The sequence below is a fragment of the Pristiophorus japonicus genome, chromosome 5 (genome assembly GCF_044704955.1).
Source record: "Pristiophorus japonicus isolate sPriJap1 chromosome 5, sPriJap1.hap1, whole genome shotgun sequence".
NCBI classification, from domain to species: Eukaryota; Metazoa; Chordata; class Chondrichthyes; family Pristiophoridae; genus Pristiophorus; species Pristiophorus japonicus.
Window position 1 is genome coordinate 238,195,410 of NC_091981.1, and position 18,489 is coordinate 238,213,898.

At 43.3% G+C, this 18,489-nt stretch overlaps 1 protein-coding gene across 14 annotated transcripts in view; it reads left to right on the top strand.

Moving 5' to 3' along the window:
* LOC139264638 (sickle tail protein) overlaps positions 1-18,489 on the top strand; it is an 801,407-nt gene that overhangs the window by 779,926 nt on the left and 2,992 nt on the right. For 11 of the 14 annotated variants that reach the window (XM_070881417.1, XM_070881423.1, XM_070881421.1 and 8 more), the window contains 3 exons: positions 10,107-10,226; positions 16,077-16,151; positions 16,274-18,022. In XM_070881417.1, coding sequence (XP_070737518.1) covers positions 10,107-10,226; positions 16,077-16,151; positions 16,274-18,022 — 1,944 coding nt within the window. The remainder of the gene's footprint in view (positions 1-10,106; positions 10,227-16,076; positions 16,152-16,273; positions 18,023-18,489) is intronic. The other 3 variants (XM_070881420.1, XM_070881432.1, XM_070881418.1) reach the window with 2 other exon arrangements.

Below are 18,489 nucleotides of genomic sequence, written 5' to 3' on the forward strand. Positions count from 1 at the left end.
CTTCCAACAAGTGTGCAGGTGAGCTGCTAAGCCTGTTAAACCTGCAAACCACTACAGAAGAGGATCACAACAAAACCGAGCCTCAGATAGAGGAGGCAGAGGTACATGGGGTACACACATTCACCACGAATTGTCCCCCGATAATGCTGAATGTTGATGGACTCCCGGTGTCAATGGAGCTGGATCTGGGCGCAAGCCAGTCCATCATGGGCAAAAAGACTTTCGAAAGGTTGTGGTGCATCAGGGCCTCAAGGCCAGTCTTAACTCCAATTCGCTCGAAACTAAGAACTTACACAAAAGAACTGATTCCTGTAATCGGCAGTGCTACCGAAAAGGTCTCCTACGATGGAGCGGTGCACAAGCTACCACTCTGGGTGGTACCGGGCAATGGTCCCACGCTGCTCAGCAGGAGCTGGCTGGGAAAGAGACGCTGGAACTGGGACGACAACCGAGCGCTATCGCCCGCTGACGACACTTCGTGTGCCCAGATCTTAAACAAATTTCCTTCACTGTTCGAACCAGGCATCGGGAAATTCCAAGGAGCAAAAGTGCAGATCCACCTAATTCCGGGGGCGCGACCCAGCCATCACAAGGCGAGAGCAGTACCGTACATGATGAGAGAAAGGGTAGAGATCGAGCTAGACCGGCTGCAATGAGAGGGCATCATTTCACCGATCGAGTTCAGCGAGTGGGCCGTCCTATTGTCCCAGTCCTCAAGGGATACGGCACCGTCAGATCAATCGTTTCTCCCTGCAGGACCAATACCCACTACCAAAAGCTGACGACTTCTTTGCAACGCTGGTGGGAGGAAAGATGTTCACGAAGCTGGATCTGACTTCAACCTACATGACGCAGGAACTGGAGGAATCATCGAATGCCCTCACCTGCATCAATACGCACAAAGGTCTTTTTGTTTATAACAGATGCCCGTTTGGAATCCGATCAGCGGTGGCGATATTCCAGAGAAACATGGGAAGTTTACTGAAGTCGGTTCCACACACTGTGCTCTTCCAGGACGACATCTTGGTCACGAGTCGGAACACAGTCGAGCATCTGCAGAACCTGGAGGAGGTTCTTAGATGACTCAACCACGTGGGGCTCAGGTTTAAACACTCGAAGTGTGTTTTCCTGGCGCCTGAAGTAGAGTTCCTGGGAAGGAGGATTGTGGCGGACGGCATCAGGCCCACCAACACGAAGACGGAGGCAATCGAGAACGCACCGAGGCCACAGAACGTGACAGCTGTGGTCATTTCTGGGACTCTTGAACTACTTTGGTAACTTCTTACCGGGTCTCAGCACATTGCTAGAACCACTGCATGTCTTACTACGAAAAGGGGGCGAATAGGTTTGGGGCAAAAGCCAAGAAAATGCCTTTGTAAAAGCGAGAAAATTGTTATGCTCAAACAAATTGCTTGTGTTGTGTGATCCATGTAAGCGTTTGGTACTAGCATGTGATGCGTCGTCATATGGTGATGGGTGTGTACTGCAACAAGCTAATGATTTCAGGAAACTGCAAACCGGTTGTTTAAGCATCCAGGAGTCTGTCTAAGGCTGAAAGCCTACAGCATGATTGAAAAAGAAGCGTTAGCGTGTGTCTATGGCGTAAAGAAAATGCATCAATACCTGTTTGGGCTAAAATTCGAATTGGAAACTGACCATAAGCCACTTATATCCCTGTTCTCCGAGAGTAAAGGGATAAATACCAACTTATCGGCCCTCATCCAGAGATGGGCGCTCACGTTGTCCGCATACAACTACGCCATCCGCCATAGGTCAGGCAAAGAAAACTGCACCGATGTTCTCAGTAGGCTGCCATTGTCCACCACGGGGGTGGAAATGGCGCAGCCCACAGATCTAGCCATGGTTATGGAAGCATTTGAGAGTGAGCAATCACCCGTCACTGCCCGGCAGATCAAAACCTGGACAAGCCAGGACCCCTTATTATCTCTAGTCAAAAGCTGTGTACTTCACGGGAGCTGGTCCAGTGTCCCAGTGGAAATGCAGGAAGAGATAAAGCCGTTCCAGTGGCGCAAAGATGAAATGTCTATACAGGCAGACTGCCTTCTGTGGGGCAATCGAGTAGTGGTCCCCAAGAAGGGCAGAGACACCTTCATCAATGACCTCCTCGGTACCCACCCAGGCATCGTAATGATGAAAGCGATAGCCAGATCCCACGTGCGGTGGCCCGGTATAAATGCGGACTTTGAGTCCTGCGTTCATAGATGTAATACATGCTCGCAGTTAAGCAATGTACCCAGGAAGGCGGCGCTAAGTTTATGGTCTTGGCCCTCCAAACTGTGGTCGGGGGTACACGTCGACTATGCAGGCCCGTTCCTTGTGGTTGAAGACGCGTACTCCAAGTGGATTGAATGTGCGATAATATTGGCTAGTATGTCTGCTGCCACTACTGAAAGCATATTTGCCACACACGGCTTACCTGATGTCCTGGTGAGCGACAACGAGCCATGTTTTACCAGCGCTGAGTTCAAAGAATTCATGACCCGTAACGGGATCAAACATGCCACATCTGCCCCGTTTAAACCAGCGTCCAATGGTCAGGCAGAGAGAGCAGTGCAAACCATCAGTCAAGGCTTGAAGAGAGTAACTGAAGGCTCACTGCAGACTTGCTTAACCTGAGTCCTGCTTAGCTACCGCACGAGACCCCACTCACTCACTGGGATCCCACTCGCTGAACTGCTCATGAAAAGAGCACTCAAGACAAGGCTCTCGTTAGTTCACCCTGATCTACATGAACAGGTAGAGAGCAGGCGGCTTCAACAAAGTGCATACCATGATAGCGCAAATGTGACTTGTGAGATTGAAATCAATGATCCTGTATTTGTATTAAATTATGGACAAGGTCCCAAGTAGCTTCCCGGCACTGTCGTGGCCAAAGAGGGGAGCAGGGTGTTTCGGGTCAAACTTTCAAATGGAAAGTTGTTGTATATGTGGACTTGTATTTACTCTGTACAGCTACCAGAGGGCTCATTCACCGGAAACACTTGGACCAAATCAAACTCAGATTTACGGACTACCCTGAGCAACCCACCTTGGACCCTACCTTTTTTGATCCCCCAACATACACACCAGTGGCAACCGACACCATGGTTGACCACAAAGCAGAACCCATCATCCACAGCAGCCCTGCAGGGCCCAACACACCAGGCAGCCCAGCAAGGCCAGCTGCACAGCAGCCCAGCGAGGGCCCAACAAATGATTCAACAACACCAGCTTTCACACCGAGACGATCAACCAGGGCAAGAAGGGCCCCAGGTCGACTCACATTGTAAATAGTTACACTATTGACTTTGGGGGGGGAATGTTGTTGTATATGTGGACTGGTATTTACTCTGTATAGCCACCAGAAGGCTCATTCCCGGAGTCCCAAGGGATCCCATAATCCCTTGGGAGCACAGGTATTTAAGAAGGCTTCACAGATTGGAGAGGCACTCGAGACCTGCAATAAAAGACTAAGGTCATAATTTACTTTGAACTCACTGTGTTCAGTCTGACTCTTTCTCCACACACTACAGAAAGCATAAGGGACTTCACTCCCTCAATGTGCAGCTCTCGTATGCAACCAGACACAGCCCATAATGGCAGTGAATGCCTACTTTCCAGGGAGCATCCATGATGCGCACATCTTGCGGGAGAGCACTGTGTCTGACCTGTTTAAGTCTGAGCCACAAGATAAATACTGGATGCTGGGGAACAAAGGGTACAGCCTCGCCACTTGGCTCGACCCCCTCCCACCCCCCCTCCGTGGAACCCTCACACACAACCCAAGCAAGGATACAATAAAAGCCATGTAGCCACACGTAATATTTTCGAAAAGACAATGCTTGGACCACTCGGAAGGCAGGCTGCAGTATGACCCTGAGCAGCTTGCTCAGTTCACAGTGGTGTGCTGCATGTTGCATATTTTAGCAATCATGCGGGGACAGAAATTGCCACAGGGGACTGCGGGACCACCTGAGGAGAGAGTGCAGGAGACGGAGGAGGACGATGAGGACATTAAGGGGCAGGAGGATGACGAGGAGCTTGCAGATGAACCCATGACACCACTCCCCCAGCACCATAGCGAAGGGCACGCGGAGCACATGCCACTGCAAAATTGTTACGTCGTCAGCTCATAAATGAATGCTTTGCTTGAATGTGGAGAGCTGTGGTTTTGAGCCCTGATGACTGTTACCCCAAACGTTTGACACTGTGCAAGAGTGCTTAAATTCAATTCAAATGTTTATGTAAAAATGTAAAAATTATACAATTTCAAAACGTTACAAAACAACTTTAATAACAAATTTAATAACAACTTTACAAATCAAACTTCAATTACAACAAAAAGACACTTTACTTTCCCTGCCCACGCCCTCTGCCCCATCCAACCCACATGCTACACCATCCTTGGGACTATTTCCCCCCCCCCCCCCCCACCCCTTTCTTACTCCCACCCTTCCCTTTCCCACTGCCCCGAGCCCGGACCTCCCCGTGATGGTACCAAGCCGGCGTGCAGCATCGCACCCCAGGTGCTGTTGCTGTCGTTGGGGCTCAGACATTGCAGGCGCAATAAATGGGGCCTCAGAAGAAGCTCGTGATGTGGAAAGCCAGGCTTCATGGCTGGAAGATGATGTCAGCTCCCCATCCTTGGGTGCTGTCGAACTGACTACTATGACACCGGGGGGTTCTGCGCCATTTCCTGATCCCTCCGATTGCCGCATGATGTCAGCGGTTCGCTCTATCACGGCGATCATATACAAACTTTCCTCCGACTGCCACTCTGAAAGAGCAGCGATGTTTGTGGCTATTGTAGTCATGGCCTTGAGCAGCTCTCGACCTATGTCGACACTGGCCTGTGACAGACGTACCATGTCCTGGTACACACCTACAGTAACCAACCAACCTTTCCTGCACCAACCTCCGTCACTGTGGCAAAGCGACGGAGGTTGGTGCTGCTGCACATGGCTTGGTCCGGCAGAATCAGAGGAGCCATGGAGGAATCCCCTGAATACAGACTCCGTGGTGGAGGATGTTCCAGCTGTCCCACATGGAGCTGGTGTATCCTCCTCCATCTCCACCTCCACTGGCTGCTGGATCAGCGGCTCTTCCTCTTTGTCTTACATAGAAACAGAAAATAGGTGCAGGAGTAGGCCATTCAGCCCTTCGAGCCTGCACCACCATTCAATAAGATCATGGCTGAGCATTCACTCAGTACCCCTTTCCTGCTTTCTCTCCATACCCTTTGATCCCTTTAGCCGTAAAGGCCATATCTAACTCCCTCTTGAATATATCCAATGAACTGGCATCAACAACTCTCTGCGGTAGAGAATTCCACAGGTTAACAACTCTCTGAGTGAAGAAGTTTCTCCTCATCTCAGTCCTAAATGCCCCTTATCCTAAGACTGTGACCCCTGGTTCTGGACTTCCCCAACATCGGGAACATTCTTCCTGCATCTAACCTGTCTAGCCCCGTCAGAATCTTATGTTTCTATGAGATCCCCTCTCATCCTGCTAACTCCAGTGTATAAAGGCCCAGTTGATCCAGTTTCTCCTCATATGTCAGTCCAGCCATCCCTGGAATCATTCTGGTGAACCTTCGCTGCACTCCCTCAATAGCAAGAACGTCCTTCCTCAGATTAGGAGACCAAAACTGAACACAATATTCCAGGTGAGGCCTCACTAAGGCCCTGTACAACTGTAGTAAGACCTCCCTGCTCCTTTACTCAAATCCCCTAGCTATGAAGGCTAACATACCATTTGCCTTCTTCACCGCCTGCTGTACTTGCATGCCAGCTTTCAATGACTGATGCCATGACACAAAAGTCTCGCTGCACCTCCCCTTTTCCTAATCTGCTGCCATTCAGATAATAATCTGCCACCAAAGTGGATAACCTCACATTTATCCACATTATACTGCATCTGCCACGCGTTTGCCCACTCACCTAACCTGTCCAAGTCACCCTGCAGCCTTTTAGCGTCCTCCTCACAGCTCACATTGCCACACAGCTTAGTGTCATCTGCAAACTTGGAGATATTACACTCAATTCCCTCATCCAAATCATTAATGTATATTGTAAATAGCTGGGGTCCCAGCACTGAGCCCTGCGGTACCCCACGAATCACTGCCTGCCATTCTGAAAAAGACCCGTTTATCCCAACTCTCTGCTTCCTGTCTGCCAACCAGTTCTCTATCCACGTCAGTACATTACCCCAATACCACGTGCTTTAATTTTGCACACCAATCTCTTGTGTGGGACCTTGTCAAAGCCTTTTGAAAGTCCAAATACACCACGTCCACTGGTTCTCCCTTGTCCATTCTACCAGTTACATCCTCAAAAAAATTCTAGAAGATTTGTCAAGCAGAATTTCCCTTTCATAAATCCATGCTGACTTGGGCCGATCCCGTCACTGCTTTCCAAATGTGCTGCTATTTCATCTTTAATAATTGATTCCAACATTTTCCCCACGACTGATGTCAGGCTAACCGGTCTATAATTACCTGTTTTCTCTCTCTCTCCTTTTTTAAAAAGTGCTGTTACATTAGCTACCCTCCAGTCCATAGGGACTGATCCAGATTCGATAAGACTGTTGGAAAATGATTACCAATGCATCCACTATTTGTAGGGCCACTTCCTTAAATACTCTGGGATGCAGACTATCAGGCCCTGGGGATTTATCAGCCTTCAATCCCATCAATTTCCCTAACACAATTTCCCGCCTAATAAGGATATTTTTCAGTTCCTCCGTTTCACTAGATCCTCGGTCCCCTCGTGAATCCGGAAGGCTATTTGTCTTCATCATCTCTGTCTGATGAAGAGGAAGAGGAAGAGCCGCTGATCCAGCAGACAGTGGAGGTGGAGATGGAGGTGAAGTCAGGAGAAGGATGGGTGGAGGCAGTGGGCCTGTCATCTGTGTCGTTGTGGTCTGAATCAGCCGAGTCTGGAAGTACAAAGCAACATTTAAAAAGCTTGGCACCAGGGGAGGTGTCAAGGTTACATGAGTACATAGTACAATGACTTATCGCAGTCTTACTTAAATGTCCACCTCTGCTGTAGTACTACATTACATATATGCATTGCGTTACATGCCCCCAACATTGCAGTACATCACAAGCCCAAAATTACAGTGCAATAAACTTACATTACATCAGGCCAACATTGCGGTTACAGCATGATATGAGAGGACCGCAACACAGATTGCATTTTACTCAGCTTACCGTCTTGTGCGAGTGGGTCATCTCCAATGCTGGTGGTGGCACGGTTGCTATCCCCAACCAGGGACAGGGCACGGATCTCCAGGTCAGTAAGAGGCTCCTCCACGCCCCCCCCCCCATGTGCGATACTGATTGGCTGCTATTGCAGATGTCTTCTTCAGAAAGTAAAGTAAATTAAAGTAAAAATCTTCAATCCATTTAACATCGCACACAAAAATCATTACTTACTCTTGCTACCCTCACCAGGTCGTTCCACCTCTTACGGCACCTTGTCCGGTGCGTACCATCGTAATTTTAGTGGACATAGCCTCCCCGATCTCATCCCATATTTGGTTGGACTCCTTTGTGGGGGGGGCGGGGGGGCGGTCTTTTCACGACCAAGACCACTCTTGTTTAGCTTGGAGTACCTCTCTGTTATGTGCTGCAGAATGGCAGGTAACTCCATCTCATCGACGGTAGACGCCCTCAACCTCCCTCCTTCTCGATGACCCTGCGCTTGGATGTCTTTTTTAACATTGCCGTAATCTTTATATTTGTGTGATTTTTGCTTTGTTAAATATCTCTTAGTCTTCAAACGGAAGAATTATTAGTTGGTAGGAATATATTTGGTATTTTTCAAGTAACTGCCCGTCAACTAGCTTGCTGCTCCTTCTCACTCTCCCTCCTCTTCAACTCACTGCGCAGTCGCGGGTGACCCTTGACCCCGACCCCCGAAATTGCAGATAAAACGCTTGTGTAAAAAAAAAGGGAAAAAAATTAGCGCATGCACAGTTCCGTGCTGCACAGCCCATCGAGCCAGGATGCATACCGCAGGCTGCTGACAAACTGCCGAAAAAATTTTGACCAATTTTGTCCTCTTTGGTCTTGGCGGTATGCCGGCAATGTGAAACGACGTACCGCCGAGAAATGGGCGGACCTTACGCATCGACCAATTTTGGGCCCTCGGTGTGGCCTCACCAATACCCTGTACAACTGTAGCAGGCCTTCTCTGCTTTTATACTCTATCCCCTTGCAATAAAGGCCAACATTCCATTTGCCTTCCTGATTACTTGCTGTACCTGCATACTCACTTTTTTTTGTTTCATGCACAAGGATCCCTCTGTAGCACTTTGCAGTTTTTCTCCATTTAAATTATAATTTGCTTTTCTATTTTTTTCTGCCGAAGTGGATAACCTCACATTTTCCCACATTGTACTCCATCTGCCAAATTTTTGCCCACTCAATTTATGATGAATCTTTATGAAACACTGGTTCGGCCTCAACTGGAGTATTGTATCCAATTCTGGGCACTGCACTTTAGAAAGGATGTGAAGGCCATAGAGAGTGTGCAAAAAAGATTTACGAGAATGATTCCAGGGATGAGGGATTTGAGTTACGTGGATAGACTGAAGAAGCTGGGGTTGTTTTCTTACAGCAGAGAAGGCCGAGAGGAGATTTGGTAGAAGTGTTCAAAATAATGAGGGGTCTGAGACAGAGTAGATGGAGAGAAACTGTTCCCATTGGCAGAAGGGTCGAGAAACAGAGGACACAGATTCAAGGTGATTGGCAAAAGAACCAAAGACGACATGAGAAAAAACGTTTTTACGCAGCGAGTGGTTAGGATTGGAATGCACTGCCTGAAAATGTGTTGGAGGCAGACTCAATCGTGGCTTTCAAAAAGGAATTGGATAAGTGCCTGAAGGAAAATAATTTTCAGGGCTATGGGGAAAGGATGGGGGAGTGGGCTTGATGGGCCGTATGGCCATCTTCTGTGCTATAACCATTCTATGGTACTATGAAAAAAAAGTCTGTAGCTGATTTATTCATTTTCTTTCAGTTACTTCTGAGATCCTTATGAAAAATCCACTTCATTCTCTTTATTGAACTGCAGGGGGTTACACAGATTCTGCATAGAATGAAATACACGCACTTAAGGAATTTCAGGCCTCCAGGCAATGGTTAAAGTGAGGGGCACTCCAGTATCCTGTCCAGCTGTGTTTGCAACGCGAGGTGTTAATAGTGTGGACTTTATTAGAAATGTTGTTGAATTCGAAGGGCGTGATTGTGAGCAATTCAGAGATTGCAAAAGTTAGATGTATGTTTTAATTTGTAAGGTGATATATTTTTCCAAAAGCTAAATTATTACCTGTGTAGACAATATACCGAATGAGTAAACACTAAACTCAAGGAAATATCTCCACGTGGTCGGATGCGGTTGGGGAAAGGGAGAGATGTTAGAGAACATACCTGAAATTCTTTTCAGAATACCGCCAGCTCTCCCATGGTGTTGCTCACAGTGAGTCAGAAAATATGCTATTTTATAGTAATAGGAATGTTTTTCAAGAAATGACCTCAGCGAAAGTGTTATATAGGATGTAAGTGTGGTGCTTACAAGAAGTGTACACTACATGCAAGACTTTTAATATGTTATGGATTATCCAGGTCTGGCTCAGTTTCTGGAATGATTGCTAACGACCAATAAATGAAACGTTTCACATTAAAGATAGTTCTTCAGTGTTTGTGCTAAATGTCTCATTCTGCACCTACTTATGGTTGAATGTATTATAAAGATTAAAATGTTTAATGGAATTAACCTGTCCCATCCACAACTGGTGAAGTTTAGAAAGTAGGTTTTATGCGAGTTTTGCATTCAAATTCTTCAGTGACTACATCAGTGATGAAGTTGAGCTTTGCCATTGAAGCGATAATAAACTGCCCTATGCCAATTTATTGGTTAACTGTTGAAGTCAAAGTATAAATTTGTCGCTGATCTCAGACAGCAAGAATTGAGCAGTGTTTTTATTTCCCTACACTGATTTTGTGCCTTAGCTCCATTAATGAAATTCCTGGACTCTGCAGTAAGGTGATATGTGGTTGATATATTTTTTGGCTAACATCCTGTACTTTAATCTCTCAGGCTTTCCAGAAATGTTCAGTTATGGATGTAAGTTCAAAAACTGTTGTTGAACAGCCGAAAGTTGAAATGCAAGCGAAAGATGTAAGGTCCACAGCCTTACTATCAGCCAAAGAAAAGAAGGTAACATCTATGGCATCAGAATGTGAGCTTGCTACGCTCCAATCTTTTCCCCTTCAATACTAACCAAATCTCTTCTCTGCTGTAGTCTAATTCCTAACACTTTATGAACCTTCTATGCTTTCCAGCCAAAGTGTCTTAAATAATCTTTACAGTGATTCTGCAGAGCGTTACCCTGTATTCTGTATCAGACACTAACTTCCTCTGTAAAGGATTTGTATGGAGATAGCATTCCTCCTCACGTGTTACCTAGAATTCTGGTCACAGAATTGGATTAAATATTAAAATAAAATGATTTTGAAGACTTTTTTTTGTTTTGAAAGCTAGCCAGCAACATATTTCCAATCTAGTGTCAGTGTCCTGGAATGATATAGTACTGAAGAAGGCCATTTGGCCCATCATGCCTGTGCCATCTCTTTGATACAACTATCCAATTAACCCACATCCCTACACTTTCTCCATAGCCCTGTAATTTCTTTTCCTTTGCTCAGTGTCACTGATTTAAAAAATTGTACAAACGTGAATAGCGAATAATACTTGGAAAGCTACGCTACATAAGAACATAAGAAATAGGAACAGGAGTAGGCCATACGGCCCTCGAGCCTGCTCCGCCATTCAATAAGATCATGGCTGATCTGATCATAGACTCAGCTCCACTTTCCCGCCCGCTCCCCATAACCCCTTATCCCCATATCGTTTAAGAAGCTGTCTATTTCTGTCTTATAAATGTATTCAATGTCCCAGCTTCCACAGCTCTCTGAGGCAGTGAATTCCACAGATTTCCAACACTCTGAGAGAAGAAATTTCTCCTCATCTCTGTTTTAAATCGGCGACCCCTTATTCTAAGATCATGCCCTCTAGTTCTGGTCTCCCCCATCAGTGGAAACATCCTCTCTGCATCCACCTTGTCAAGCCCCTTCATAATCTTATATGTTTCGATAAGATCACCTCTCATTCTTCTGAATTCCAATGAGTAGAGGCCCAACCCACTCAACCTTTCCTCATAAGTCAATCCCCTTCATCTCCGGAATCAACCTAGTGAACCTTCTCTGAACTGCCTCCAAAGCAAGTATATCTTTTCGTAAATATGGAAACCAAAACTGCACGCAGTATTCCAGGTGTGGCCTCACCAATACCCTGTATAGCTGTAGCAAGACTTCCCTGCTTTTATACTCCATCCCCTTTGCAATAAAGGCCAAGATACCATTGACCTTCCTGATCACTTGCTGTATCTGCATACTATCCTTTTGTGTTTCATGCACAAGTACCCCCAGGTCCCGCTGTACTGCAGCACTTTGCATTCTTTCTTCATTTAAATAATAACTTGCTCTTTGATTTTTTTTCTGCCAAAGTGCATGACCTCACACTTTCCAACATTCTACTCCATCTGCCAAATTTTTGCCCACTCACTTAGCTTGTCTATGTCCTTTTGCAGATTTTTTGTGTCCTCCTCATACATTGCTTTTCCTCCCATGGTTGTAAGACAACTGTCATCTCACTTTTATTGCTCTTTAACTCTCTTTAATAACAGGATAGAAAACTCACTTTATGGCGATTGCAAAATGGAACCTATAAGTTTTTTTGCCAGGTCCATTAATGTGCTGTAGCACTACATTGTCCAGTAGTCCTGAACTTATTCTTGCATTTAGTTTATTCATAAACCCACCCCTTATCAAAAGAAAAAACCACCAATAATACGCTTATGACTGTAATATAGGAAATAACGTTGAACATGTGGATAGTTTTGATGTACATCATGTGTAGCTCATCAGAATGAATGTTGCCTTCATAGTTTAGTAACCAGGAAGATGAAGTGCTTTAACATTCAGAAACAAAGCTCCTTCAGGATCAACGGGAGGCAGAGTAACAAAAATGTCAAATTGCAAATGTTTATTTCAAAAGTTCTCCTTTGGCAAGGAAGAGTTATAAAAAAATGATAGCTTTATGATCAGTCTAGTAGGCTTGCTTTTCCCAAAGGTACTGGTTATTTGATTTGCTAGATATTGACACTCTTTAAATGTGTAGGGTGTTATTCCCAGTAGGCAGGACTCAGTTTTATTTGCACTTGAAAGATATTTCTGATATTGTGAAATATCTTCATTTAGGAGTCTTTTCAGCTCTCTGATATAATACCATAAAATTGGCGAAGGACAGTAAAACATTGAAAAGGTTGTTTACTTTGAAATCATGGATATTTTTGAACCCCAACTAAATGCATTTATTTCCTGAGAATTGATAAACTAGTTCTGCTAGTTGCTGCATAAAAGGTTACTGCACAAGATAAAAGTTCACGGGGTTGGGGGTAATATATTAGCATGGATAGAGGATTGGCTAACTAACAGAGAGTCGGGATAAATGGTTCACTCTGGTTGGCAGCCAGTAACTAGTGGGGTGCCGCAGGGATCAGTGCTGGGACCCCAACTATTTACAATCTATATTTAACGACTTGGAAGAAGGAACTGTGTAACACTGACGATACAAAGATGGAAGGAAAAGCAATGTGTGAGGAGGACACAAATAATCTGCAGAAGGACATAGACAGGCTAAGTGAGTGGGCAAAAATTTGGCAGATGGAGTATAATGTTGGAAAGTGTGAAGTCATGCACTTTGGCAGAAAAAAAAATCAAAGAGCAAGTTATTATTTAAATGGAGAAAGATTGCAATGTACCGCAGTAGAGCGGGACCTTGGGGGTACTTGTGCATGAAACACAAAAGGATAGTATGCAGGTACAGCAAGTGATCAGGAAGGCCAATGGTATCTTGGCCTTTATTGCAAAAGGGATGGAGTATTAAAGCAGGGAAGTCTTACTACAGCTATATAAGGCCACACCTGGAATACTGCGTGCAGTTTTGGTTTCCATATTTATGAAAGGATATACTTGCTTTGGAGGCAGTTCAAAGAAGGTTCACTAGGTTAATTCCAGAGATGAAGGGGTTGAATTGTGAGGAAAGGTTGAATAGGTTGGGTCTCTACTCATTGGAATTCAGAAGAATGAGAGGTGATCTTATCGAAACGTATAAGATTATGAGGGGGCTTGACAAGGTGGATGCAGAGAGGATGTTTCCACTGATGGGGGAGATTAGAACTAAAGGGCACGATCTTAAAATAAGGGGCTGTCCATTTAAAACAGAGATGAGGAGAAATTTCTTCTGAGGTTTGTAAATCTGTGGAATTCGCTGCCTCAGAGAGCTGTGGAAGCTGAGACATTGAATAAATTTAAGACAGAAATAGACAGTTTCTTAAACGCTATGGGGAGCGGGCGGGGAAGTGGAGCTGAGTCTATGATCGGATCAGCCATGATCTTATTGAATGGCGGAGCAGGCTCGAGGCGCCATATGGCCTACTCCTGTTCCTATTTCTTATGTTCTTATGTAACACTTGCATTGGTTTAAAGCGACATCAAGTTTGAAGAAACTGCACTAGAATATATTAACTGTCGGTATATTGATTTTATAATCCACATCTATTCACTTCCAAAGATTAGATATTGCACAAAAGCAAAGTATTCTCCTGTTGCATATTTTATGGACATCTCCAATATGGATAATTTCATTAATGTAACCTATAAAATCATTGTACTTATTTGAGACACTTCTTTTGCTAGAGCTGGTCACTCTTTGACTGCACGTAAAATCTCCTCCTTTGAGCTTTGGAGAATCAAAACATGATCAGTGCTGAGGACTAGCATCAATTATCCTTTGGTTTTATCAGTAGATTGCATCCCATTGCAAGCATGGAATTGCATCTTAGCTGAGTCAAGTTTTCCAATGTCTTGGAATCTTAGGGCAATATTAGTGTATCTAAAATAAATCCTTAGACCACCAAAATGCTGTAGCTTTTGCATGCTTGTCCTGTAATCTAGAAGGAATAGTATGTCTGGTGGATAATTTTATATAGTAAACAACTTTGATTTTCCTGGCTGATAGAGTGATCTATTTCTGTGTTCCACTATCTACGTCTAGTAGGAAGGCTCACTGGTTAACTCACTTCTTTAACTCCACTTTATCCACTTATTCTTAAACCAAGCTGTATATTGCTTATCTTTATCAAAAAAATAATTTACGCTGAAAAATTAAGGGGCTAGTGCTCCTTTTAATACAAAACATGTACAACAGACTGGTTTTACACTTTAATTTACATAGTTTAAATTCTGCAGTACCTATGTTTGTCCAAGAGTCATTGGATCATGGAGGAGCTCTTGATCAGCTACAAACATTCGTAAAAATGCTGATCATTTCATGTAGTAAATCAAGAGAGTCCCAGACAGCAACTGAACATGGTCAAAAATTTACTGGACAGCGCAAAGTACATATACTGGGAATGAAATACTTAAGTGAATCAATAGGTGTGCTTTAGTTAAATTTTAAGTACATACAGTGTAAAACCAATGCACCTCATTCACAAATGCATAATAATTTAAATGAAGTATACATTTGCAGACTATACTGTAAAACTGATCTCACCTATGGTTTATGTGAATGCTTCTACTTTAACCTATCAAGAAAACATTTAAGTTCTGCTTTCAATTCTTGTCAGTTCCTTGTTGCAGTTTGTGAGAAAACAACAACAATCACGGCTAGTAATTCAGCACAACCCTTATTACCTGAACATACTTGACACTGCTGCGTTGCACAGTATGCATTCAAGTGGTATTACAAATTAACTATTGTAGCTAATTTTTGAAGCCTATTTTTAGTTTAAAAAGAAGTCCTAACTCTCTGTTTCCTGGTCAGTTCAAATAATTGGAGTTTGCTGTGCTGTTTGATTGCGGTACAGAGTTTTGTGTTTGCAGTCTATGTCCAAACATCTGTGTTTTCAGTTTTGAACAACTTTCAAGTCGAATGGTAGAATGGAAACTGAGGCACTATTTACATTTTTGACACCAAAAATGCTCCTGTGGAAATCTTGGGCTGATGCACAGATTATTGCCATAGGAGGCACAGTGTCCCTACAGAAAATGCAAAGGAAGGGTTTTCTGTTCTTAAAAGCCAAATTTTTCTCGATTTGTTGCAGAAAATCCCATTGCATTCAGACATAATCTGAAGAATAACTATATTAGCTGTATTTTCATTATCATTTATTACCCATATTGATTTGTGTCTTGATTTCTGCCACCAGGTAATGTAGATTCTGAAAAAGATCATTAACCAACACTAAACAGGAAAATATTTGTGAACTGGGAGATTGAAAATTTTATAAAAACTGGTATCACGGATGTCTTACAATTTCAAATTTGAATCAGATACTTGGGGTTTGCTGTGCGTGGTGTGATGTAAATTTCTCCAAAGTTGTTCCTGCTACACACTTTAATTTATCGTAAAAAATTTTTTTATTAGCTTCTTTGGGCTTACCTGTTGAGCACCCAGATGTCACTGTTGTTCTTCTGGTTTTGGAGCTTTGACTATTGGTGACCGGCTTTGGTGCTGCCAATGTGTCTTTTAGTGGACTAAGATCTGATGTTAAGGGCCGTTTGGATTTTGGATTGAGGTGACTAACAAAAGACTTGTCCAATCTGTAACCCCTGCTGTTCAATCTTGGGTAATTTGTGGGTTTTCAGTTATAACACACCTATTTTGCATTGTCAGTTTTATTTTGTGAATGCATCATCTGATTTGTCTAAAAGAGTAAAGCTACATGCAAATATTTTTGTTGCCTTGGGATATTTTTAATTGCGTAATGTAATATGTTTGGAACAGAGTGAGGCGCAGCAGGTGTGTTATAAATGGGTGACTGTGCAATGTGTGTGGCAGACCTTAAATACATTATGGATAAGCTGCTCTGCTTAAATACAGTTCACGCCAGGTCTACATAGCATTTGTTGTGCAATAATTTGTTATAATGAACTATCCTAGCAGAGATCAGACATTTTCGGTGAACAAGCCATATGCACAGAGAATGAAGACGAGGCTGTGCTGGATTCTACAGTGGTAAGTAACTTAAAATGGGCATCTGAGATATTTTATAAGTTATTAACATCTATTATATTTCATAGATATTTTTGATTTGCAGAGTATTCTTGTATCTGTAGATTTTCTTTTCTTTTTTACAGGTTTCTTGTGATGTACCGATGTCTTCCAATGTATTCATATTCCATAATGTTCAGACGGCTGATTCCCAATTGGAGCTTCAGGCACAGACTGACAGTGCTGTGCCTTTGCCGTACCCCAAGGATACATCAAAATACTTTGAAGAGGAAGAGCAATCTGTGCCAGTTAAGAAACATATTGTCCTTCAATCTGTTGAAAATAAGAAAGACGCCACTCCAGAGAACGAGTTTATGCCTGCAATAAACAATTCTGAATCAATTGTAGTGGTTGAAGCAGAAAATGGGCTGCAAGATTGTGACTCGGCGTGTGGGATGGCCAACTCAGTTTGTATAAATATTTTCACATCTGAAGAGGTTGTTGGTCAGAGTGTTTGCTCCACGATTAAGAAAACAAATATGATATTACCTGTGGTACAACAATCCACTTCAATTCTGGACCAGCATGATTCAGTTGCTAATAAATCTAATCATCAAGAATGGGAAATGCCATCAACAGACTCGAGTAAACAGATGGAAAACTATAGCCAACAGGTAGTATTGAGACCGAAGACCCCCAAAAAAGTTACCATCAGATATTTGGATGACGCTGAATCTTCAAGTTCCTCTGAAGAGGAGTCCCCATCAAGTGACAACATAGCATTTATGATTACAAACACTGAGGTCCAGGCTCTGTCCAGTGGCGAGGTCAATGAAATAGTGAACACGAAAGGAGAATACATCCAGACTGTGAACGTTGATGCAAATCGAGAAATGACAGCACATCAGAGTAGTTGTCAGGAGGCTAGGAATGAAGACCAAGTGCTTTTCACAGATAAAAGACCAGTAATTATTATCTTTGATGAACCAATGGACATCCGATCAGCTTACAAAAGGTTGTCAACAGTATTTGAGGAATGTGATGAAGATTTAGAAAAGATGATGGCTGAAGAGAAAATAGATGAAGAGAATGAAGATGCTGAGTTGTCCAGTGATACAGAAACTGTCGCAGAATCTACAATGATTAATGATGACGTGCATTCAAACAGAATTTCTTCTGTGAATTCAGCAACTAGTTCAGTATGGGATAAATCTAGTGGCCGTGGACATGATACCCATCTTAGTTCAGCTGAAATTAATGCACCGAAAGAAAGTAAATCTGGTGTAATAGAAAGTGATAATTCAAAATTGGATTGTGTGGAAGATTCAATTGCCAATAAGCCAGACACCAAGAGGAGATTTAAATTCAAATTCCCCAAAAAACAACTTGCAGCACTGACCCAAGCTATTAAAACAGGCACAAAGACTGGGAAGAAAACCCTGCAGGTAGTGGTTTATGAAGAAGAAGAAGAACTTGATGGAACAGTGAAGCACCACAAGGAAGCAAAACGATTTGAGATCATACAATCAAAGAACAAAGATGAAGCCTCCACCAAAACCACACCTTCAAAGCAACTTAGCTCCACTGATGTGACATCTAATTCATCCAGAACAGATCAGATTCGGAAAAATACTTACAAGACCTTGGATAGTCTGGAGCAAACCATCAAACAGTTAGAAACAACAATCAGTGAAATGAGCCCAAAAATAGCAGAACAGGAGGAAGAATACACAAGCTGCCCTTCACAAATCTGTGAATTATCTCAGGGGGCTGTGTCATGGGATGAAACCAAAGCTACTGATCAGCTATTGCTTTCAACGGCAAAGGCACCTCAAAACACCAAGACCAAACCACCACTCCTTCCAAAAATCTCCACAAAAGCAAGTGAACCGCAGGTGTCCTATGTATTCTTTATTATCTGCTTCATGCGGGTGACGTGGGTCCTCTTTCTGGTTTCTAACAGCTGGAGCATAACTGGCTAATGGTTTGGTGGACAGTGGTGTTGGGAAAAGCTAATGTTTATTAATCTGACTGCTGATGCAAGTTTGCAATTTGATTTTTGTTAATTGAAAGTATAACGATGCTTTTGTCTAACTGGGTGTTTGACCTTCAGGTAATGTAAGCTTCTTGTAAAATAACTTTTTTGTTTTCCGCCTCTGCACCTCTAATCAATCTTGAATCTGGTTGAAATGGGGACTGCGATTCTGTTCCCTGTGCATGTAAAGGTAAATGGATTTCCCTAATAGGGTAATGGTGATCCACATAGATGCTATACAAGATAACCAGTCTGTTTTTCTGATATTCTGGAGATCTGCTAATCCACATTGTGATTCAAATATGTTCACAGGAGTAACAATCTACT